The sequence below is a fragment of the Fukomys damarensis genome, unplaced genomic scaffold (genome assembly GCF_012274545.1).
Source record: "Fukomys damarensis isolate Sample0158 unplaced genomic scaffold, DMR_v1.0_HiC HiC_scaffold_14, whole genome shotgun sequence".
Classification (NCBI taxonomy): domain Eukaryota; kingdom Metazoa; phylum Chordata; class Mammalia; order Rodentia; family Bathyergidae; genus Fukomys; species Fukomys damarensis.
In genome coordinates, this window is record NW_022900926.1 from 40687105 (window position 1) to 40712987 (window position 25883).

At 34.3% G+C, this 25883-nt stretch overlaps 2 protein-coding genes across 7 annotated transcripts in view; one reads left to right on the forward strand and one right to left on the reverse strand.

Moving 5' to 3' along the window:
• The window catches only part of Pacrg (parkin coregulated), a 543806-nt gene extending 535985 nt beyond the window's left edge, over positions 1-7821 (reverse strand). For 3 of the 5 annotated variants that reach the window (XM_010605897.2, XM_010605901.2, XM_033763335.1), the window contains exon 1: positions 7237-7821. In XM_010605897.2, the coding sequence (XP_010604199.1) occupies positions 7237-7392 (156 nt within the window). In that variant the 5' untranslated portion in view covers positions 7393-7821. The remainder of the gene's footprint in view (positions 1-7236) is intronic. The other 2 variants (XM_010605899.3, XM_010605898.3) reach the window with 2 other exon arrangements.
• Positions 7822-7828: 7 nt separating this feature from the next.
• Positions 7829-25883, forward strand: part of Prkn (parkin RBR E3 ubiquitin protein ligase) — a 1339037-nt gene continuing 1320982 nt past the window's right edge. The window contains exon 1 of one of the 2 annotated variants that reach the window (XM_033763332.1): positions 7829-8002. In XM_033763332.1, coding sequence (XP_033619223.1) covers positions 7948-8002 — 55 coding nt within the window. In that variant the 5' untranslated portion in view covers positions 7829-7947. The remainder of the gene's footprint in view (positions 8003-25883) is intronic. The other variant, XM_033763333.1, reaches the window with a different exon arrangement.

Sequence of the window (25883 nt, forward strand, 5' to 3'; positions counted from 1 at the left end):
CAGAATGTATATATATATATATATATATATATCTGTATATATAATATATATTCAACAAAAAATGTACGAATTATGGAATGTTAAACATGCATATAATGAACGGAATAATTATTTTAAGAGTGCTGAAAATAAAGCCTCAGAGTCAAATGGCTAGGCAGCCTGGTGTCTCTGTCTTGGCCTTTACACTTCCCCTTCCTCCTCATCTGTTACATTTCACTAAACATGGCTCCCTCTTGGATGCCTTCCCAGAGCCAGCTTCCTGCAGGTCCATCCAGCTTTGTGCTCTCATAGTATCACAGATTTCCTTTTGCTGACTTACTCAAATAGCAGTTACCTTGCTCTTATTATAAAATAAATGGAGAACCAGAATTTTAAAAATACACAATCTACACACTCCTGTGGGTATTATAAATTCTATGTCCAAATCAAATTGGACCACCAAAAGGCTACATATACATATTCTATCAATTTAATCTTATGCAAAATAAAATTCACCAAGATACGTTTTAATATTATGTACTTGACCCTCTTAAATCTCTTATGGATGAAATTTGCTACTTTATTTCTTTTAAGAAGTAAAATTGTATGTATGTAGTTTTAAGAAGTAAAATTATAGCTATATAGTAAAATTGTAGCTATAGTGTGTTGTATGTGCTTAAAATGCTACATGATCAATTTTTCTGAGAACTCAGTGTAGAGAAAGTTCAATTCCCTGCAGGGACTGATAGGCTTCTTTTGTGATAATGAGAAGTATAAAATGTTCGCCTTTCAGCATCTGATGCCAAGAAGCTCAGAATTAAATCTGAACATCAATCAATGAATACACTGACCCTTTTAAATGACAAAATTGATTCTCCTATTCTTTACCCAGGCTTTTTACTTTAAGTATATTTTATTTCATTATTTCATTATTATTTGTTATATTTTATTTCTGATCACTCCAATTTACTTACAAAGTCTCATAACTTCATGCATATTTATTTCAGTGTGAGTCAGTTGAAAATGTTTGAGAAACACGTTTAAAAAATATACTGTGTGTTTGGGACAATCATTTTCTCCTCACAATGTATATATTTTAAAAAGAGAGATGAAAATCATCATACAGAATAAAAAAGAAACTCATTGTGGAAAATTGTACTTGTAATACATGTACTTGATAAATACCACATATTATTTAAAATAGAATATGAAAAAGTACCACAAGTAAATATGTCAAATATAGTTTTATATTTATATTTATAAACACCTAAAATACTGCAAAGATATTTTATTAAAGAGCATATTCAAATGACCAGCAGATACATTAAAAAACGTTTTCAACCTCATTAGTCACAGTAAAAATTCATATTATAGCCACAAGGAAGTAATGCTATATATTCATTGGTATACTTAAAATACCAAACAAGGAAAATATCGTTACTGCCGAAACCATAGAGTAAGTAGCACATAGAGCTAGATAAAAGTTAAATTTGAAAAATCAATTTTGATATATTTACTAAAATCCTATTATAAGCATACGTTAGGGCCCTGCAATTCCACTTCAGATATATATCCTTGGACATTTATATCTATGCTCTCAAAACACTGTTTACAACAGTCCTAAATTGGAAATCACACAAATATTCATCAGGAGAGGAACAGATAAATATATTGTAATATAGTCACATACAAAAATATTGTTCAGGAATAAATATGAGGGTTTTATTTACAACAACAATTGTATGTAACAATGTGGGTGAATCTCACAAACTTCATTTTGATGAAAGAAACCAGATTAAAAGAACAACTGCAGTTGTTGTTAGAAAAAGTAAGATAAAGTGAGTTTGGTGATGTGTTTGAATAGGGGAGAAAGGGACTGACAGGTTTTGTGATGTTGATGATACTTTCTGCCAGGGTGCAGGTGACACAAGTAACCTTGATTTAACAACAATGATTCACTTAGTATGTATGCATTTTCTGTATGCATATAATGCATCAGCTAAGTGTTAAACATGTTTACAAGGCAGGACTACTCTGAATCAAGAAAAAAAAAACAAACAGAATTCTAGGTTCTTTTCCCTGTTCTGCAATTTAATATATGTCTGTACTTAGTACAAAATTGTCTAAGATATATATGGTAAGTGGAAAATATAATCTGCTTGCCTTTCCAAAGGACTGGTGGAAAAGTCAATATATATATATTTTCCCTTTTTTCTTTATTGGTACATTTTAGGTATACAATACAGTTACATTTATCATTGGGATCTTGTACCTTTACATGATATATCATTAGTTCTTATTTTTCCCTGTTCCCCTGCCCTTCCTTCGCCCCTTATACCTTTCCCTATTTACAGAGACTTTGTTTCCATTTTTTGCTTTTCTCTTATTTTTTCTCTTCCCTTCTTAGCTTTCCCCTACTCCTCCCACTTTCCTTACACCTTTAGATACTTTTACCTATTGTAAAGTATCAATTTTACATTTTGATTCTAATTTACACTTTTAATTTTTCACACCAGAGAAACTATTTGGTATTTATACACATGTGTCCTATTAAGTTCACTTAAGAGTATGTCCTCAATGTGCATCCACTTAGCTATAAATGTCTCTAGTTTCTCATTTTATGCAGCTGAGTAGTACTCATTTTAATAAAAAAAAACATCTTATTAAAGAATTAATGTGATATTAATAACAGTTGGATACTTTGATATAGAGCACTGATAAATCATTTCAGTTCAATAGAAATTCCAAATTAAATATAAAGGATCATGTAACTCTCTTGCCATTTGGGAAGATAAATTAGAATACCTACTTTACTTCCTAAACCAAAATGATTTAAGGTGAAAACAACCCTTTAAAAGAAATATTGAAATTACAAGACTAGAGAAATAAAGACTAAAATATTCCCTATATTAGAAAGGTTAAAGCATTTCTAAACCAAACCAGTCTAAATTTTTAAAATGACCATGTATAACTTTTATAAGTCAATAAAATTATTGTATAGGGCATCTGAAAATTATTTTTATTTCTACATTTAACATTTATGTAACATCATTTGCACTTTCCTTGAAGATACTAGTCATTTAAATATAGTATAAAATAAGTCATTCATTAATTATTTTGACCACAATGAGAAAAATAGCACATACTGAGTTCCAGAAATATTTCCTGAACGGGAGCTTCAGTGATTGAAAGCTAAATTTCCAGGCCTTAAGAAGTTTACTCTCTAGAACAAAACACAGGTTCAAACTAAATTTATATTACAGGCAAAAGTATCAGAGAAGAAAGATGAGAGTACTGGAGCAGGAATTGTGGGGATTTTTAAGACCTTGAAATTTTAATAGGTTTGTCAGGATAGGCCTCACTGAAAAATAATTTTTTTAAACAAATATTTGAAGCATCACGAGATGGTGTTTGCCTTTTAGGCAGTGGGAACTGGAGGGCAGATATAGAAGCAGACTTGATGTATCAAGGAACACCAAAGACACTGCTGATGATACTAGACAAGTGAAGGAGAAAGTTCTTATGTACATCCATAAAAAGTAGTAGTAGCCAGATCATTTCAGGTTTTAAGGACTGTGAGAACTTGAGATTTTATTTTTAGCAAAAGGAACCGTCTGAGAGTTTCAGGCAAGGAATGCCATGATCCTCTGTATCCTAAATTGGCCTGAGGAATTCAAAAATTTTAAACTAGAGACAGAAGTGAATTATTGCAAGAAGAAAGAGGCAGAGTATAATAAGGAAGGGTAGAATTGCTTTCCTACATTCAATAAATGTTTACTAACTACTGTTGCTTTTGGGCAAAATTTAAATAAGAATAATTAAAGTGGATTTCTGTTCTCTTCATAAGGAGATAAAATATGAGCAGAACCAACCATAACATAAAATAGAGAACAATGAAAGAAAAATAACTTTTTATCTTGGGTTACAGAAAGGCAGACTTTGGGAGAGTTATTAAAGTATTTGGCATTTTGCTGGGCACAAGAATGTAAGATTCTTTACAGTGTTTGTTCTGTCTCTGACAGAACACTAGCTTTAATAAATAGGGCTTGGCAAATAGCCAGAGATGAGCAGATATTTGTTACCTAATGATAGAATAAATGTGTGTATACAGATATACAGAGAAAAGTACCATTCAAGTAAATGGAACAACATAAGAAAATCATAAACATGCAGATTTACACTCCCCTGCCCCTGGGGTTTAGCTTGGCTAAAGCAAATGAAAATAGTGGAAGGTGAAATTGGAAACACAGACTAGATTAGGTCATAGAAGGCTTTGCTGGCACCATAGGAGAATTATCGTTATTTTCTGTAAGAGTTGGGGAGTTTCAAAAACTTTGAATAGTGATGAGTACAAATTTGTACTGGAAAAGCTAATATAAGTTTGCTGATTATAGATTGGTGAGTGGAATCTAGAGACCAGTTTGGATATTTTCCAAATCTAGAAAAAAGGGTACTGAGGATCTCTATCAAGTTATTGCAATTTGATTCCATTCACTGGATTGTATAAGTATTCGCAAGCCTAGCCATAGATTTGTATTTATTTGTACTATATTATTTTACTTGTCCCTCTCCTTTTCTTTTCGTACAATATAGCATATTTAGCACTGATGTTAGGCACTTCTAATTATCCCCAATGCCTTTTCTTCCCTTTACTACAATAATAAAACACTCCAAGTTTGAGCCAGACACAGAACTACTAGTTAGAGACTACATTCCCAGCTGTGCTGGGAACTCATTGTGGCCATTAAGTTTTGGCAATGGATTTAAGCAGAAGTAATAAGGGCAACTTCTGGGATATGCCCTCAGAAGCTGCTTGCTCTTCATTTCTTCTTGCCTCTTACAGGATACTGATTTTTCTCTCCCCCTGCCTGAAGTAGATATTGAAGATTACACTCTTCAGGAACTACATGGGATTCTTAGCCCCTTTCCTAGTAAGTTAGGTATGGGGCTTAGGAGTTTCCTCTAGAGTCGAGGGAAAATGAATGATGAAATCTTCAAGTTATATATCTTGTTTAATTCTTTATAGACAAATATTATAACATGAATTTCAATATTCTCTGATTTCAGGGTTTTCACGATTGCTTATTTCCATATAAAAGGCAACAAATATTTATAGAAATTATCTATATGACTAAAGAATATCTATAATCTGCTTACATTTATCATTATGATTGCTTAAAGATTTCTGCTTTCACAATCTATCTGAACAAATGTGTTGATAATTAAGTTTATTTATTTATATGAGTATAGTACTCTCAAAGAAATATCTTGACTCTGTATACACCTTAGGGTATATTTCTACATGTTTTCAGTGGAAGAGCTTTGTAATAATAGTTTATGTAATTAGCTAGGTTTGGAAAAAAGGAATAAAAGTGGGCCCTAATACTGGAAAAAATGGTTGGGAGAGTTGGGAAATGGAGGTAATTTTAAAAAGCTGCAAATTGATGTTATATATTCTGTTTAGAAATACACTTTCAGAAAGACAGTGATAGCTACACTTTACATAATTATGAAAGTCTACACTGCTGAAAAAAACAGTAAAATGTAAATGTTGTATATGAAAAATAAGCTTTTTATTTCCTGTACCATTTCAGTTATTTTTTATAAACAATATTGTTTTTCTTTCATAAAGACTTTCTTTTTGGTGTAGTGGATTTACTGTGGAGTGCTAAAGACAGGGAATTTGTTTTGCTCATCCCACATCCCTAGAACTATTCTTAGCAAATAGTGAGTACAAAAAAAAAAGAAGAATAAAGAGTTTTTGACAAAACGGATAAATAATATTTGCATCTAAGAATTACAATTATTGCTTAGTGAAGTGAAAAAGTAGATTGTCCTATTTTGAAGATTCCAGTAGAGAGACAAGTGTTGCCATTAAAAGATTTTGCATTAAAATTGGAAAGAGAAAGCAAAATTACCTTAAATTGTTTATAAAAGATTGCTTCATAATCAATATTTTAAGTCTTGTAAGCATATTTACGTAAGGCAGAATATTCAAATACCTGATTTTGAAGATCCATCACTTTGAGTAAGGCAATGGAAACATGATGTAAGAATATACAATCATAGATTTGGGGAAAAAAGAGAAAAATATGACTTTTAAAAAGTATTTGAGATGTCATATAAAAATTTGAAAACACCAAAATTATAATCATAAATATTATGTAGATAAAAAATTGGATTGATTAAACTGAATAATTATGTTATTCTATATTGCTGATAAATGAATTGTCTTGACTCCTAAAATAACTTTTTCACATAACTTTCATGAGGAAGACAGCAGTTACCATCAGCAAACATTTTCAGTCTATCTTTAAGTATTTTAACTACTGTAAATCAATGACACGTGTTGCAAAATATGTGCAGCTACATAGGAACCTGGACTAGGTAATCTGGTTCATTTACAAATTTTTAAGTGGCTTAACAAGACTATAATTAGGTTTGAAACACATAAATAAAACAAATAATATCGAACTGGAAAATAACACTATTAATTTAACATAATAAATTGCCATATAATAAGTTAAATCATCCCAGGGTGTAAATTATACAAATTTGTAAGCTGCATTTGTTATTTTATGTCTCATTTTCCCGACAGGTGCTAACTCAGTTTGGCATATCAAATTCAAAGCTATTTAACAAATAGGATGGCTTTTAAAAATTATCATGCATGTAATCATTTGTTATGCATTTTGAATCTTTTTTCTCCCAATGGTCTTGAGATATTTTATTTTTTCATTCAAATAATGAAATATGAATTGTTTTAATAGAGGTACTAGAGCTAAAGCTTCGATTGTTTGAAATGTATATTAAAAGTGTATTCAGAAATAATTATCACATTAAGTTGCCTTCAATATACTAACAGGCTAATATCTTTTTATAAGACTTTTTAGGGAAATTCTAAATTCCTCGTTTTTTTTTTTATCAGCTCATGTTAAATTTTGCAAGAATTTTCTAAGAACTCGCCTTCTATAAGACCTTTTGCCGAGTGGGGATAGTTTGGGCATCAATAAGGAAAGAAGATCCTAAGTGTAACCTAGAGTGGTCTAGAAACCATGGGTTATCAGGAAGATGATTATAAATGGGTAGAGTACATTTTTCTGTTGGGTCTCTTCTGCTAGTGGCCAAGAGACACGGCCATTTTGGGCTAATACTACCCAGGACATTGGTTTGGAATCCATCCTAGAGCCAGCTAACTCTACAATTTCGTGTACCCTGATTTGGACCGAGTGCTTTCAATTGAAGAAGATCACTTACGACTGAATTTCTCATCATGGCTTTGACTGTGAAGCCCTCAGAAACCAAGGAGTGAGGCTGGTGCACCGGGAGCGGCTGTTGTGTCAGCAGCTTGGTCCTCTTCGGCATCTTGTCTGGGCATTTGTTTAAGCTGAGGGTCTCTTTTTCTGCCACCATCTTCCTAGAAAATGCCTTGTTCTCATAAAAAGTGTAGTAAAAGAATTCAGTGGGCTTTTCGGATGTGAGCAAGAGGTCGGGAAAAAATGTAAAAAGGTGCCTTACTGGTAGAAATTCAACCCCTCGTAGTGCCCAGGTAGATCCAGATGTTTGGCAGCTCCTAGGTGAAGGGAGTTAGGGAGGGGAGGGGCGGTAGGAGGGCCCGATAGTCTGTAAAGCTGCTACAAGCTCCCAAAGGTAAACCTCCCGGTTGCTAAGCGACTTGTCAACACTACGGGCCAGTAGCACCGCCCGCCCGTGACGTATGTTTCCTGGATTTTAATCCGGAAAGGCCGGTATGCGGCCCTTGGCGGGAGGAGAAACTACTGACCAAAACTACGACTCCCAACAGATCACCTGGTGCTGGCCGTTTGCGCGTGCGCGTTACGTCTCTGGCGTGAGGGAGGGGAGGCCTAGATGATTTAACCCGCGAGAGCCCCTGGTGGGAAGCCCTGGCTGGCGCCGGTGCGCGCGTAGTCCCCTGCTTGCCCAGCAGCTGCCACTTCCCCAGTGACCATGATAGGTACGTGGGTGCCTGCCAGGTACAGCCTCTGCGCCGCCCCGGGCCCAGGTATGGCGCACAAGTGGGACCTACGAGTACCGGCCAGTGCGGTCTGTCAGTGACAGGGTGAAAGTGACCGCGCCGTTCTGCGCCCTGCTCCTCGCTTCCACGGTGGACACCGGCCCAGCGTCGCCGGCCTCGTGGGTGTTCAGGAGCCCAACTGTGTGTTTTCAGTCCCCACCCGTAGCATAACAGGTCTCCCACTGAAGACACTGGGGTGTCCCGTTCCCCCACCCCCATCCCGCCTCGCCAGTCCCTCGGTCTGGCGCACCATCAGTCAGAACAGTAGAACGGTGTGCGGCACCTCTAAGGTCTGTTTCTCGCTCAGACTTCCTCTCTCAACTTCTTGAAGGGGACGGGTAGGCTGTCCTGATTCATTTTCTGTAGGACTCTTTAAGGAGGCTCTGGCGAAGCATTACCCTTTGGTGGAAAGTACCTGATGAGTATTGGGGTGGAAGAAATTCCTCCAGATTTTAATTTCTAGTTCCTTCGGATCTCTACTTTTAAATCCCACAATGAAGATCTGAGATGAAATAATAATAAATAATAGCAATGATTAAATCTCTTGGCTTTTATACCTATATGCAGTTTTGTGAATAAAACTTTGTAAGTGGCTATTAGAGTTGCTTGCTATAAAAACTGAAGACTAACGAAGGGCCTCTCTTTCAGGGTTATTACAAAAAGTTACTTTAGGGGTTGTCCTTAAATTTAGAGGGAAAGAACAGTATGTTTACAAAACATTACTGTTTTGAAGCTTCATTATTGCGGGGATTTGCTCCAGTTTATATGTGGCAGATTTGGTGAACTTGTTTGGAAATTATTACTTGTGTCACTTGTAAAACACTTTGGATTGCAACAAGCACATTTGAAGTCATATGTGGTCTGACCAGATGAAAGATGGGATGGGAAGCAGATTTATAAAATACGTGTTTTATGCTCTGAAAACACTTCAGTCTGTTTTATTTATGAAGCTAATAGAAAATTCTTCACATATAAATCATGCCAATTAACTAACATTGTCTTTGCAACAATGATAAAAGCTAGGGATGTTATCCAACTTTTTTTGCCTTTCTGATTTTTTGGCGAATGACTTGAAAGTTATCGAATTAAGAAAAAATATAAATATTTATGAATCTTATTGAACCTTTTAGGTGACATTTACATAAAATTCACCTGTAAATACAAATGTGGACTGAATCAGTGAACCAAATAGAGAATTTTCAGTCAATGTTCTAATATATAGGAAAATAATAGTCTGTACCTTAGTTTAATTACAATTATGTTTTATTTTAATTCAACTTAATAAAGCACAGGGATATCTTTAAGAGAAACAAATTATAAAGATATATAAAGACATGAATTTAAGATACAGAAATTATCACTTTGTACAAGTTATTATGTAATAAATAATAACATTATTGTGATGAAATATATTTAGGTGGTTTTATTTGGAATTCTGCTTCTAAGAAGGAAGAAGTATGATATTTGGGATCTGATGATGAGACAAATCAATTGCTGGCAATAGTGTGGAGTAAAGTGAATTTTAAAAATGATTCTCTTGTTCAAGCTGTTATCTTTCATATTGCAGATAAGCATAGCATATACAGTATAAATAACAAAATCCCCATGAACAGTACTTTCTTTATAAAAACCCTGTGAACAATGTATAGTAGGTTATCTCATTCAACAACTGTAGTTTCCTTGTCTAATCCTGTTATGGGCCACATGTCAGTACAAATCTGAATTGCCAGATTTGGACTTAGGTGGGTTGAACAGTGCTCAGAGTAGGTAGGTGAAAGTGAAAACAGTTGAAAGGATGCCCTAGAGTAATGGGTTTTATGTTTTTGTGACAACATTTTGGAGCTGGAAAGGAAAGACATTATAGTTTTACAACAGTGATCAGTTAGAAATCAAACTACACAGGCATGTCTATGTAGGGGTTGCTTTTTCTGCTAAGTTTAGGAAGGAGTGCTGTAGAGGATCTGGTCTTTTGCATGCTCTCCCTAAATGCTATACCTTCCTTAATGCAAATCATAGACTTTATTTAAATCCTGGCTTTTGAAGAAAAAAAAAAAAGGGTTGGTTTCTTGGCAGAATAGAAGTAAAGGGAAGTGACTGTTACCTCACTATAAATAAAATTACCTTCCATTTACTTTCTCAGAACTGAGGATTTCCTTCTTGGATTGAAACTCTTTCAAAAGTACTTACATTTCCCACTTGGATTATGATTGATATGTTAAATGCCCTGACCCAGGCAGATAAGAAACATAATTTAAGTCAGTGAAAAATTGTGCCTTTGTGCGAGATATGGAGGACTTGAAGATAATATGAAGTAGAACAGAAAAACTTAAGAAAATTCAACTTAGAAAAATGTAACTTTAGCACCTCTATTAAAAGTATATTTCACCTTTTAAAAAAGGTATAACTCTTGTGTTTTAAATTGAATTTCAGTGATGATATTTTTGTAATGTTCTATATGCCCTGTAGATTTACTCATTTAGGCAGTATCAGCAATAAAGCCCATGGATATGTGTACAATAATGTTGCAGTAATGAAATTCAAATTCAGTGTCATACTTTTAAGAGATTTTTTGATTGAGTTAAAAACAATCACTAGAACGTATTTTATACCTTGTTTAACTTAGTATATTTTGGAGAACTTACATATCTGCAGATCTGTAACATGGTAATTTCTGCCAGGTCTTCTATTTTATAGTATATATTAACTATGCAGATATTCCCCAGTAAATGAACATTTAGTGTGCTTAGTGTTTTTCAGTGTACAAGCTGCACAGCTATTGTGGGAAGCCTTGCCCTTCCCGACAGTGTTGATGAAGGGCCATTTTACTCTGGTCAGCAAATGTTTTTATTATTGCTTTCTTGCTAGATGTACAGCAGTATATTTTAATATTAAAATGAATTTATGATGATAAAAACTTCTTGCCTCTCCTTTATTGTACTTTAGATTCAGAAATTACTTCTAAGGATTGAGTGCCTACTGTGTGCTCAAAGTGCCAGGGATATGAGTGAGGAAAACAGGAGCCATCCTGAATGTACAGACTCACTTTACTATTGGCCCTCACATCTACATATATGGATTTAAGGCTTGCACATTTTGAAAACTTGTATTCAGTGCATTTTTAAATCTTTGAATTTATATTTCTATTTGAACATACTGTGTATTGCTACTTGCCCTGCTAACTAGATGAAAGCAACTTTAGGTGCCAAAAGGCTTCTGTTTATGGTAAGGTAAAATTATATTACAAAATAGGTTCTACTAAACTTTTGTATAGCGGATTTTATGTAGTGATTATATCCAGTTCTTTTTGGGTCCAAAGGCTCTGAAATGACCTTATAGCCTTTATAATTTTGGCCCTATTTCTGAGGATTTTATTGAAACCTGCATTTTTGTTTGAAGCGGAATAGTTTCTTTGCTTGAAAATGATATAGTGAAAGCACTTTGTGTTAAGATATGCAAATTCATTCCTACCTGCAAAGCTTCTTTGAAAAATACAAAAAGAAAAAAGAAAGAAAAAGTTATCCTTCCTTCGAAATGCTTCATATTCATGAAAACAGTTTCAATGCAAAATACTTTATTCTGTTAACTTTCAGTTCTTTGATCAATGAAAATTGTTTCTTACCTGCTGTTTCTTCTCCCTTTAATTGTAGCCCAGTGCTTATTCAATGCTTCTGTTTTAATTTGCATTTAATGAGCTCATTTAAAATGTTTCTTTGTAGTAAACTAAATGGTTTCTTTCTTAAGTTTTGTTATATTAAAGAAAGAGACTTACCTTGACAGTTGGCTGATTTGTGTTGCCGCTCACCCCCAAACCTTGTTTACTTCATCCTGTATGAGAGACTATTGGTTAAAGGGTATTGCAGTAATAGGACTGTTTTCCTTAGTACTGTGTTTCCTAATTATCTAAGACTTCTACCTGGTTAATGCATATATCTGTTTTTCATTAAATACAAAGATTTCTCGTTGGATTAATGGGTATTTCAATTACAATAATAATTCCATTCTCAGGTGGTGCTTTATAGGTGGTGCTGGGCAGAGGTGAGTCCAGTTAGTAGTGTATGTGTTTATATTGCCTTTGGGGAAGGGACACAGAAATCTAAAACACAATTTTCCCCTATGACTTTGTAATTCAAGTGGGCTGATAAGATATGTATTTGTGGTACAGATTCACTCTCTCTCTCTTACAGAAGCAGAGTACAGTAATTAGAAAGGTATATGTTTGTAGTAATACTTATACAATACAACACACATGATTCTTCATATCCTTCTTTTGTTGATGTAGTTTAGATTTGATGCTCTTCCTCTATATTGTACACCTGGAAAGTTCTGTTCATCCCTTCAAGGCCTGTGTCAAATGAAACCAACTTTATTTGTAGTCTTTCTTAAGATCTCCACTTGTATGTCAGTGCTCTTCCATTTCTCATTTTGAATCTATTAACTCCTATTAGAGTAACCAAGATTTCAGCAAGTTTTATTTGTTAGGTCCTTGCTCATTATTTAGATAAGTGATGGCAAACCTTTTAGAGACAAGGGCCCAAACTAAACCCCAAACCCACTTATCATATCAATAAGGCATTAGATTTGGTGATGGGGAGGAGCCCTCAAACCACTCTATATAGAAGAGCCCTGTGAACTGATGTATTTTAGAAAGGTATCTGTGGCAGTGAAAGAAATTTATAGCATAGTGCCCCTAGAGCCAAGAAGTCCAGGATAAGTTCTAATAGCTTCTTTTAGAAGACAGTCTTTCTGACGAATGAATGGGTGGATATGGAGTAGGGGGTGGCTTTTCTCAGGGTGGTAACATTGATTTAATGTGAAGTTAAATCATCACTTTTCAAGGGCCATATTTCTAAAAAGTTCTTTTGCAGAGTGTATTAATATCTCTCATTGATAGAATTTTTTCCCCTGTTACCCAAGCTTTAAATGTTGTTGTTGTTGTTGTTACAGAAATAATGTTTTGTGATATGTGGCCAATTATGATTGTAGTTCTTTTTAGTTTCTTCTTTCCATGGTGATAAAAGTGTTGATATAGCTGGATCACCCAGAGCAAGGAAGGCTAGAATTTCTTCTTCGTGATTATCTCTGTAGATGTCTTTATAGTCATGGGCATGTATAGAGACCATCCTTGAACAAAGTTTAAATTTTAGCAGTACTGTTTACTTCTTGATTACTCCAGTTTACTTTCATTGTGAGACTCAGAATCCCCCATTAAGGTTAATGTTATATTCGTAATATCAGAGGAGATTATGTTCAGTATATAGCATACTCACCTATTCTGTATACTTCCACACTCATCAAAGGAGGAATAAAAAATTAGGTTTAGAGAAGCAATTTTGATGTTCCATTTTGGACATTTTCATTATTTATTTATGTCATTGATAAATGCACCAGTTGTTCATATTGTTAAGAGATTTAGAGTTTCAGTGCATAAATAAGGTGAGCTGGGATGAAGCCCTTTGAAACTATAGTGATTTTTAAAATTCATTGTATATTTGAGTAGAGCCATTTCCTAGATCCAGAAAGGTAGAAATTATACTTGAAACTTTTTCTGTATTCATCAATTAGAGAAACAGAGTTAAAACATTGTAATAAAATATGTGGTACACCCTTAGTTATAGTATGTTTGTACTCCTTGTTTTTTCACTCCTCATTTCTTTTCTCTTACCCCTAATAGTCACAGCAATTTATTTTCTCAGAAGCTAGAATTGTAACATTTCATTCTTCAGCTCACAGGAGCTGCTACTGTGCAAGAATCAGAGATGAGCTCTTTTCTGCTTGTTCTGGAGTTGCCACAGGGCTTAATTACTGTGTGTCTTGGGGTTGTGACTGAACAGAGCAGGCATTACTATGGTTCCTCCTCAAGACACTTTCTAGACAGGGAGCTGTCTGCGTGGAAAGTACATTTATACTAGACTCCAGATTTTACTTCCTGAAGAATCCAGTTTGAATTATACTTTTTCTTACCCTTGAACCAGAATTTTTGAGACTAATGAACACTGGGCCACTAGAAGATGGTGCGACAGTTAGATTACTGCTTGGATAGTTAAAGATAATATTGCATGCTTTGGGTCTTGGCCTCCTTTCTCCTGGGAGTCCTTTCTCTTTTTCTGTTGAGGTAGACTTAAATACATGTGAAGCAGCCTTCTTTGAGTTGCTGCTTTCCTGGGCTGGTGACCACAGACGGATGCAGACTGCACAGGCTAATTGGCATTCACCAAATTTGGATAATTGTGTGAAACCGGTTTTTTGTTCGTTTTGTACTGGGGATTGAACTCTGGTCCTTGTGCTTGCGAGGCAGGCGGAAGAACCACTGAGCTAAATCCACAGCCTGAAACTGTTTTTAAAGGTGCTTGTACATGAAGATACCTAAATTCATAATGTCATATGGTAATTGTATGTGGTTTCCTGTGCCTTCAATTTAGATGTAATCTAAATATATGCTACAAATTGAAAGTAACATAGTATAGTATAGTATAAGTGTGATATTGACTTTCCACTTTTAGTCATTTATGAATAAGTAATATATCCAACCAGAGGTAGGTAAGAGAATTTCTCCCTTCCCTGTGGTCCTTCTCTGGAGTTTTCTTTGACTATCTGTTTTTATTTTTTAATGTATATGAATATACTTGCCATTTCTTACTTTTTATACAGTTTCTGTAATAGAATAATTTTTTACTATTTTGATTTCAGAGAAGTTACCAAATAATCTTATTTTTAGTTGTTGATCTGATGGTGAAGTTTGACCATGACAATTTGATTTTGGAGCCACCCAAGGGATTGGTGTCCTACTCTTCAGGTATGGGTCATGGGCATGACTTTGGGTACCATAAATGGCTCCTGGCCCCTTCTTCCTTGGTGATGTACCCCTGTTCTGATTCCTGGAAGCCATGAACTAAGCATCTTTGTTCAGCCATGTCCTTCTCCATGATGTTTCTTAGAGCCAGCTGACCTTGCACTGAAACCATGAGCCAAATGAAGCTTCTCCTTTAAGTTGTGGGCATTGGATATTGTGTCCTGTGAGGGGAAAGCTGACTGATACAGATACTAAAGTTTTACAGCAGGTATATCTGCTTGCCTTTGTGTACAGGAGATTTCTGTATGCTACAGCCGTTTTTATAATTTTATTTTTCTTTGGTGGTTGGAGAGCACTTCTGGAATAATTTTCAATGGGGACCTAATATCGAAATAAATTATTGGATTAAGCCATACTTGTCACATTATTTTTTTGCATATAGATTTATTAAGAATACCTCTGGCAGGCTAGGGATTTAGCTCAGTGGTGCCCCTGTCTACCTCACAATCACAAAGACTTGAGTTCAATCCTCAGTACCAAAAAAAGGAATACTTTTTGCCAATTTGATCATTTCATGTCCAATACAATGCAAATTGTGCAAGTAAATTTAGTCAGAGAAGGTGTGGTAATGCTTGTTGAGATCAGATTTCTGGAGGTGACAAAATTTTTTTTGTACTCAAGAAATGATGATAATGGAGAGAAACATTAATGATTAATAAATATGTTAATTGTTAATAACAGATTTATATTTTTAAGAATTATTAATGTAAGATGCTAGCTACCATAATTGAAAACTAGATAGCATTAAATACATTTATACATGTTAAAATATAATTAAATATACTCCCAAATTATTATTTCATTTTGATTTCTATGTTAAGCATATAATATTCTGGAAATGCTAAAAACAAAATAGTATAAATAAACCTGAAGTGACTAACATCATTATTATAATAAGTATAAAATTGATAATAGTACTTTCATGACAAATTATGTCCAATAAATTCTTAATGGCAATATCTTGTAAGGAATTGCATGTTCTAGTATTAAAGGTAGTGTTTTTAGAAACATAAAAATGTTCATAATATTTTTCAATATTAAACTTTTCAACATCATACATTATGGAGGTTTGGCTCTATTATATTAGTTTCTTGTTGCTGATTGAACAAATTGCCAGGAGTTTAATGGCTTAAAATAACACAAATTTATTCTGTGTAAAGTTCTAATTGAGGACTATCTGGTTAAAATCAAGGTTTGCAGGTCTTCCTCTGGAAGCCCCAGTGGAGAATCCTCTTGCTTTGTAGAGGTGCCTGGCATTCCTTGGCTCTTGACTGCATCAACCCACTCTATTTCTGTGGTCATATTGTTACCTCCTTTATTACACTCAAATCTCCCATTTGTCTTCTTTTTATAAGAACACGGGTGGTTGGAGTAAGCGACCACCATGATAACCTTACATCTCTAGATCCTTGATTTAATCACATCTGCAAAGTCCCTTTTGCTCTATCAATAAACTCAGGCTTCAGGGACTAGGATGTGGACATTTTAAGGAGGCATCATTCAGCCCACCTCAATGGTTACTGATGCTTTACCGTTTGAAAGCATGGTTATTATGTGCCTACTGATGAAGGACGCATGACAGATGGAGTACATTGCATTTGCAGTGATGTTACCTGATTTTTGCCCTTTCTGAGGTCATTTAAAGATAATGCAGTAATATTGTGCATGAGGAATCTAGGCTTTTTTGTAGACTAGTTAATGAAGATGGTGAAGGACATAGCTTACTTTTCAAGGTAGTTTTTGCAGGTGACAAAAGAACATGTGGATACTCTTCTGGATTGAAATAGTGAATTACAGCTGGGTAATTTGATATACCAGGTTGCTAATTTGTATCCTGTAGAGAAGGGGAAGCTTTGTTATACTTTTGACAGGAAATATGACTTCACATAACAACAGATGATCAGGCAAAGCAGGAGCAAATAACCATTTTATATACATTTTGCTTTCTGATTTGAGACTTTACTGTGAACATTAGACATTTAATGCTCCTTTGGAATAGTTTAACATTGTCCTGTCCTTTGTAAATAATAGCTAATCTGTCTTGTTTGAAAATTACACTGAATTTTAAATAAATTGTAGTAAACTTGAGAAGGACAAAAGAGCAAACTCATATCTTAGTTCACTAGTTTTTTGTAGATGTCAATACAGAGTTTGGTTGTAGGAAGCAGATTAAACTGAATCATTTGGGAAAATATTGCATTATGTATTGTTAATAAAGTTAGAAGAAAGTCTAAATGAAATATGAAATAAATTTAAAAATAGATGTAGAATTTGATTTATAGAAAAAGTTCACTTTTTTGGCACTGAGAGGAAAATAAATGTTAAAATTAGCTAACATATATTGAGGCCCACATTACAGTTCATATGACTATACTGAAACTGTATAGCTAAATGAGGGAGTGCCACTTTAGTAAATATATTTGTGTATAGCTGTTAAATAATTATCAGCAACAATCAAAATTATAACAGAAGTGTGTTTAATTGTATTTTATAGCAGGGTAACCACCAGCACAGCTGGTATTTATGTGAGATGAACTTTCAGATCTGAGAAGACAAGTAAAGAACATAAGATTCCAAACAGAGATACCAGCAAATAAGATGGGAGGATGGTTAATAGAGGGTATGGTAGGGAACAGTGAACATTTGATAACATGAAGAATGGAAGAATGATGCCACGTAAGGGTGAACAGTAAAGGAGGTTCACGGAAGTTTTCCATGTCTTGCTGAAGACTTCAGATTTTATGCTGAATAAGGAGGAACTACTTGGTTTTGATGGTGGTGACCAGACTTATTTATAGAAAGAGAACTTTGACAGCAAGGCCATGTTAAGTCTTACTTATTTACTTTCAGTTAACATAGATATTATGACTATGCTAATCTCTGTTTATCTTAACTTTTAAAAAGAGAGTCCTATATTTGCAATACATGGACATTGTGTCCATTGCACTATTAAATTCTAAGGACCATTTGGGCTCAGGAAGCAGACTAATATTTCAGTGTCCAGTGGGCAGGTTGATACAGTTTGAATCAGGCCTCATGTATGATAATAGGAAATAGCTGTATCTGTGGCTGGAATGAAGAAGTTAATTGATATTTAAAAATAAAATTGTCCATGGCAGAATTAAATACTGAGTCTAGTTATACTTTTTCCCACTTAGGATTGTTAATCTCAATAGAGAAAATAACTATACTTTGATATAATCAGTATAAGCAAACCTTTAAAAAGTTAGTGTTTTTCAGATCAATGGAAATCATTTTCCTGCTAAATTTTAAAGATATAATCTCATTCTGTTTTGATATTGTTTACTTGCCAGCTTTGTTCTTGAGGGACAAGTATGCTGTGTTTCAGAAATAATTGGTGAATGAATGAAATTATGAATTAAATGAGAGGAGATACTGTCCTTGTCTCTTGTTTGTCTTCTCCAATGTTCCTGAAAGAATCTGGTTTCTATTGGTATTTGTGTAAGGGGCAGGTTCTCATTTATCTTTGTGGTCCCTATAACCTGCAGAATCCTAGAATGTGGAGAAAATGAATAGAGAAAGTAACTATATGGCCTGATTTTGGTAAATACTAAATGTATTTAAAATGTTTCATATTCTAAGGAGATGATTCATTAATTCGGAGAAAGATTTAGTTAGCCACATTTTTTTCTTTCTCCTTCTACCCTGTGCTTTGCTGTTGCTTCTTCTTACTCTCTAATCTCTAATTATTGCCTTTAGAGGTAAACAATTAAATTATTTTAATATGGGGATAACCTAGGATTTTAAAGTAGTTATTCTGTGGAGAATGTTTAGACTATAAATCACATAGATGTCTAGTCTTTGTCCACCTTTGGCTTTTAACTTTACAATAAATGTACTTTTGCTTCATTGGGTCTGTATTTACTTGTTTCCCTAATGCACTTTTCCTCTAGGGAATACTCTCTGTAGAAACATGTGCTCAAAGCTTCAAAGTAATTACAATATCACTAAAAGCTTTATAATCATATTACTGAGACTAAATGTTTAAAAATTTGATTTTCCTTGATTCAATCATTTCAATTTAATTGTGGGCTACTGCCTGATTGATTGAGGAAATATGACAGGCCAAAGTCAAGGGGTGTTTATCATACATAGAGCCTTATAGAGAAAAATTCTAGGCAATTTAATTTGGGTAGGAACTTATTTTAATTATGGATATGTATACTTTTTTAAAATTAGGAATAAGATTTATTTTAATGCTTTTAGTATTTGGCCAGTTCTGATGGCATCATTGAATTCTGTTCTCCAGTGTTCATTCACCTCCTCAAGCTTCCTAGGAAAAGGCCTGAATGACACAGACCAGAGAACTGAAATACAACTTTTTTTGTAATTGTTCTAATAGTGTCCTTTCATATTGCTTAAAATGCAAGTTTTGAGCTGGGGATTTGGCTCAGTGGTTCTGCTGCCTGCCTGGCAAGTGCAAGGTCCCGAGTTCTATCCCTGGTACCCCCCCACCCCAAATAAATAAATAAATAAATAAATATAAGTAAATAATAAATAAATAAATAAAATAAAAAATAAAACAAAATTTAGGTTTAAATTTTAAAGTCTTGGTTGGAAATTGTGAGTGCATTTTAGATATTTGTATCTGTTTACTGTAAACAAGTACAGGTCTTAGCAGTGCCTCTGCACAATTAAATAATGCTATATGCCAGCAGCATCACTTATCCATGAAGCTATAGGGCATTATGAATAAGCATAGTTTTTTCTCATTGTACACAGTAGGTGGAGGAATGCTCGTTCATCAAATTCATGTCTGTGATTGCTCTGAAAAACCATTTATTTTTATTTGTCTAACGAATTATGGAGACAAGTGAATATGAAATTTCCTTTCAAAGCAGTGTGAATTTTCCTAATCTTTAGCACAGTTTATTTTAAGGACATACATTAAAAAGCAGGAAATTGAGATTATTTACTGATGATATTTAATGTCTACTCAGAAATCTGGTTAACAGTGAAGTATCTTAATAATTGGCTTACATAATTTAGTGTCTGAATTGTTATTTCACCCTCTTCTTAAATTTTTTTTCTTTTTTAATATTTTTAAAAAGTGAGGGAAAGCAGTACCAAAAATCTTTTTCAGATAATTGTATGAAGAGTTTTTTTTTTGAGACACTTGTTAAATTACTAAAGGTGAATTTTGAACTCGAAATCCTTTGGTGTTGTAAACTTTTGATATATAAGATAAAATTGTGGTATTTTTCAAATTTTATTCTGTTTACTCTGGTATACTTTTCCTGCCTTCTTCCTCTTTGAAAGACATAGAAATATATAAATGGTTCCACCATGCTTCTGCCTCCATGAAGTTAGGCTTACTATTTTTTATTGAATTATTGAACTTTTCAAAGTCAAGGTTGGGATATATATTTAAGCATGGGTATATAATTTTCTCATATCCCTTATTAGCTTCCTTCTTTATCCAGGTCATATCCCAAATCATCCCTCCCATCAGGCTATAATAATTCAACATCTCATATTTTTAATATTTTGCCTCTATACCACAGTGTAGTGATGTGGTAGTAATATTACTGCTTCATAAGAATTTTACTCCAGAGGAATTAAAATTGAAATGAGGAAGCTCAGATTTATGTGAAGTTCCCATAAACCAGTTTAAGTTTAAGTAATTCTGGTTTTGATGGTCACATGATAATCATTTGCTCTTGTTTACATTAAGTAATCTAGGAAGAATAAGCCAGCTTTGGGAAATCTGTATGGCTTAAATTTTATATTGTACATTAATGTTTTTCGGGGGGTGCCCCAACTGGGTTTTATGTTCCAAAGGGGGTTTAAAACAGAAACAAGCATGTTGTTTCTGGAATTTGATGTTTGTCCTATCCACAAACTAATAAGTTAACCTGTTTAAATATATCATAGATATGTGCAGAAGATATAAAACTTATGGGTCAGAGATACCTTGTATCTTCATTAGTGTGATGCAGCAAATTGTGCAAGCATCATCATATTTATACTTGTGTCTTTTGTCCTCAAATCTCACAGGGGTGATGTGATATGGCCCAGATTGATGCTGTGCATACAGTAGATTTGCATTGCAGATATAGAACAGTGAACTTGAAGAATCACCATTTTAGAGTGAACAATAAGCAGACCGTTTCTTTGTCTAGGGATAGACATTATTACCCATTTCTTAAATGCAGAAATAATTCCGAATAAAAGCCAAGGTCAAAAAGTAGTCAGGCATGCAGTTCTAGTAGGTACTCGGCAAGATGTGGGGTGTGGAAGAGACCCAAAGAAAACTTTCTCTCACAAAACTTTATCATATACCATTTTGGCTTTTTGTGAACTTTCATATGTATGTGACATTCCTTAATTACTGTGGTTAATCAGACCAACAGAGGCTTGATCAAATCTATTGAACTTGTCTTCTATAGCATTTAATTAGCACTGTAATTAGTAGGATCGTAAACAGCAGGATGAGGCCAGCCTGCAATACTGACTTCACCCAGTCTCCCATATCCCATCCGACTAAAGTCTTTGATTCAGACCATTGTGAATAAATCCCAGAGAGAGACCAGCAGCTTTTAATTCAGACAATTAAAGTTTGTTATTTAATATGATCTTATATAAAGAAGTTTGGAATGAATTTCTGACTTTAATGTCATTGCCCATAATAATTGAGCAATGGATATTTCATAAAGAAAACTTCATACCCAGTGGAGAGTTATTCCATCGCACATTATCCCTGACTTAGAGTACCGGTCACTCTGGTTTTGAATTTCTTGTTACCCAGATTGGAATCACCATCTCCAAGATTTGATTAAGGCCACAGAGACAATATCACTTAAAAGCTGCAGACTACATTGCCATACATGGCATAAATTAAGGCTGAAATTTGGGAGAAGCCTATGAATTTGTTGCATCATCTGTACAAGAATAAGAGGGAGAAAACCATGTTAGGGAGATGCTGTTGATGACATCAGCAAGCAGGATAGTTTATTACCAGCCGTGTTCACATGACATTTTCCATTTCTTATAGTAGGTTTGATCAACAACTTTATTCCAGTTGACCTAATTTCATTCTACCCAAAGAATGGGTCCTTTCAGGTCATCCATATCAGTGTTTTTGACTAATCATCAACCATGACTTATTTCCATTTTTAGCTATATGGAGGTTCTCCTTTAATTTGTTAGTCTGTGATCTTCTAAATGGCAAATCATACAAATTATTAACAGTAGTCCAAGGGCATGTAAATTATAAAAGTGAGCATTGTACTGACTTACCCATACCAAGTTGGTCTTCTAGGGTTGTCAGTGGGACTGGATGTCTGCTGTTGTTCAGAAAATACCATTAGGATTCAACTCAGCCAAAGTGAACCAGGCAGTTACTGAACGATGCCTTTGAGAGCCTAATAGACCAGTAGCTTTGTTCTAAGTGATGGATTAGGGGATGATTCCCTGAAGGGAGTAGCTTCCTTTTTTTTCCTTTTTTAAAAATTTGTTTTCTTTATAACTGAAATGATGTTAGTACTCGACTAGCTGCACCCTTGAGTTTACCATTTTCATTTTGCCAGCAGGGCTATTGAGTACTTCCTATCTCATTAAGTAGACCGCCTGAAAATGAATATGTTAAGTGTTCATTTTCTAAAAGAGCTCAGTTGCTGGATGCTATTATTTGAATATATTCTCCAAATTCATGTATTTGAAACTTAATCCCCCCAAATCGTATGTTAATGGTATTTGAGAGATGGGACATTTATGTGGTAATTGGGTCATGAGAAGAGCCCTCATGAATAGATTAAGCTATGCATATATTAAAAAATTAATGGATTAGTGGGCTAACAGAGAGTGTCTTTGTTATAAAAATGATCTTTCTGGCTTCCTTGCTCTGTCTTGGCATGTGATGTATGACATCATATTATGATGTAGCAAGAAGGCAAGGCCTAGATGCTAGCATTATTATGTTAGACTTCCCAGTGTCCAGAACTGTAAGCTAAATGAGCTTCTATTTATAAATTATCTAATCTTTGGTATTTGGTTATAGGAACTGACTAAGACCCAGTTTAATATCAAGTTCTTTTTGAAGGGTATACTTCGTCGTTCCATCATGAAAGTTATGCTATTGTAATTGAGTAATCACCTAAGTGCAACAGTTCCTAAACATAAACATTTTCTGACACTTAGGGCCTTGGGAGGTAGAAACATATAATACATCAGTTATTTTTATATGGGGGCCATTACCATGACACCACAATGATAAGCTCAGAGGGTTTCACAGAGCACTTCATTGCCTGTGTCCTCTGAGAGGTACCAAACCTCATCAGTTGAATTCAGTGTGGATTCTCTCTATGGACCAAGTACATTAGTAACATGCATTGCTATGTCTTAACACAGCCATACTAGTTTGAATCTCATTCTCATCATATCAGACAGATGTGTATGCTTTCAGACCCTGGAGATGTGGAGGCCATGGGTCCAGCCCAGTTATTTTTCTCCTTTTTGCATCTAGGGTCAGATTAGAGGGGAAAGGAGAAATCAGGTAGTATAGAGGGAGATATAGCTTCATGTCAGTCAATAGGACACATTTATGATTGCTTTCAAATAGGTGCCCACTTGGAGTTTAACCATACGAACTTAATGCTGGTGTCCACCCTAAGACCTAGATAAGGTAACAAGATCATTACTACTGACACTACTCTTTCAGATTTGGGGACTCCACCGATTAGCAACCACACCCACATTGTGCTTCTACAAATGTACTGTCCTCTTTTCATGATAGCATATTCCTTTCCTACCCTGAAATGAAGGAGAATGAATGAATAACTAAGGTTCAAAGTACCATTTTTATAGCTTGTATAAATCCTATATTTCTTCTCTTATCTTAATTTGTGGGCAAGACAGGGAGCATTTTTATTTTCTCTACCCCATCCTGCTGCCCAGCAATTGAGAAGGGACACTGTCTCCAAGATCCCAAGGAAATTTTTCATATTCCCAAATCTATTCTCTGGGTCCCTTTATTTTCCTCCTATAGACAGCTGTATTTTTATTATCATCCTTTCTTTCACCAAAACTGTCAGATGTGGGACATGATTTTACTATAGAAGCTAGTAAGTTAGCTAGTTACTGTTTCACGGTTGCTGACAGAAAACATGAGACTCTTGCTCAAAGACAAAAGATGATTTTAGCCCTTGTATGATAAGCAGTATGAGCATTGGGGTGTTGGTATTAGTTACCCTTATACCCAAATCCTATGGTGCAGAGGTTGCTAGGTATGAGTGCATTTCTACTACAACTGAGGAATTCTGAGCTTAGGGAGTTTACCACTTTTATAACAAGCAGTAAACAACCCCGTTCTTTGTCTATTGAGAGATGTTGTTTCACCTGTCATCTACAAAAGCAGTCCAGAGAAAAAGGTGGTCAGACCTTGGAAGTCTTGGTACACCCAATACGATATGTAGAATGGAAAAGTCCTTCAGAATCCTGGTATCCCACAGGTCCTTTAGCTTCCTGTTGACTCTGTCAGAGGATGATACGCAGTGTGTTATTTTTAAACTGCCCAAACTGCGGTTGTGCCAATGGTTGAAACAAAACAGCAAAGCTTATTAGAGTTCTGGTCTTTGAAGTTTTGGAATAATAGATATTTTTAAAGTGAGAGGAAATTCAGGGTATGGAAGAGAAAGGATAATATATTTCATATTTCATTTAATGTTTTATCAATATTTGGAATCAATATTAGGAAAGATCTGTTGGGCTGTTCTGAAGGTATCAGTTCTTCTGCTCATATCCAGATTATTGAAAATATATAAAATTATCTTATGCTTTGGTTTGAGTTTTAGTAATATTTATATAATTTTTATTTTATATTAACTTTTTAAATAATTAGAACAAATATATGATTTTACTCTTATTATTTTTCCTTGTTGACTCTTCTTATTTTATTTGCTGGTTTTAACTGGGGCATTAAATCTGTAATTTTCTAGTAGAGATAGCTTTTCACATTGTTTCAAAATTTTTTACTGTTAACATTTATTGAATTAGTTATTTTGGTACTGTATATCAAACTCAGGACTTTGTGCTTGTGAGGCAGGCATGGTGCCACTGACCTAAATCCCTGGCTCATGTCAACATTTTATTTATTTATTTATTTATTTATTTATTTATTTATTTATTTATTTACTGGGGTGCCAGGGATCGAACTAGGGTCCTTGAGCTTGTGAGGCAGGTACTAGGCATTGAGCTAAATCCCCAGCAACATTTATTTTGTTTTCTTGTGGTACAGCTAGACTGCATCACTAGGGGTGTAAAATTGTGAATAAAGTAACAATTTATTTCATATTTAAAAAAATATATTTAAAATGTACTTGTTTTGGTGTTTGTCTTACTGGAGCCATAATTAAATTTTGAAAATTAACTTGATGATTTCATTGGGATTTTTTTCCTCTTCAGAAAGAGCGTGTCTTCAAAATATAGTGATATTGTTTCTTTGATATGGAAGTAAAATACAATGTGATATTCTCAAAATAATCCAAAGGTAACAAAGTAGCTCTTTTTGCTTTAGTTCTTAATGTTGAAAATCCTTCTAAGAGTATATATCCTTTCTCTTGCCATGGGAAATGCAGACTTGGTAAAATCATATGTTACTTTGAGAGTACTTTTTATTTTCTCAGACTCATCAAATATTAATAAACAATATTACAAGTATAAAACATAAAAGTAAGTTAACTGGAATGCCTTAATGTTCCATACTTTAATTTGAAAACTTTTAGATTTATCTTAATAAATAATATTTACATCTTGTGTATCCTAAACACAAAAAGATTAGATATATTTCCTAGTGTATGCATAAAAGGATTTTCTTGATTTTTCTCCCAGTAGACAGTATATGTAAGTTGAAAGGAAAAACTCTTCAAGTGTGACACACTTTTTATATGGCTGAAGTTTATCTTAGAATATAATGAGGCTTTTTATGAATATATAGATTTTTTTAAGGAGTGGTTTTTGAGATTGGAAAAAAATCTCTGAAAATTTTGATCCAAGGATAAA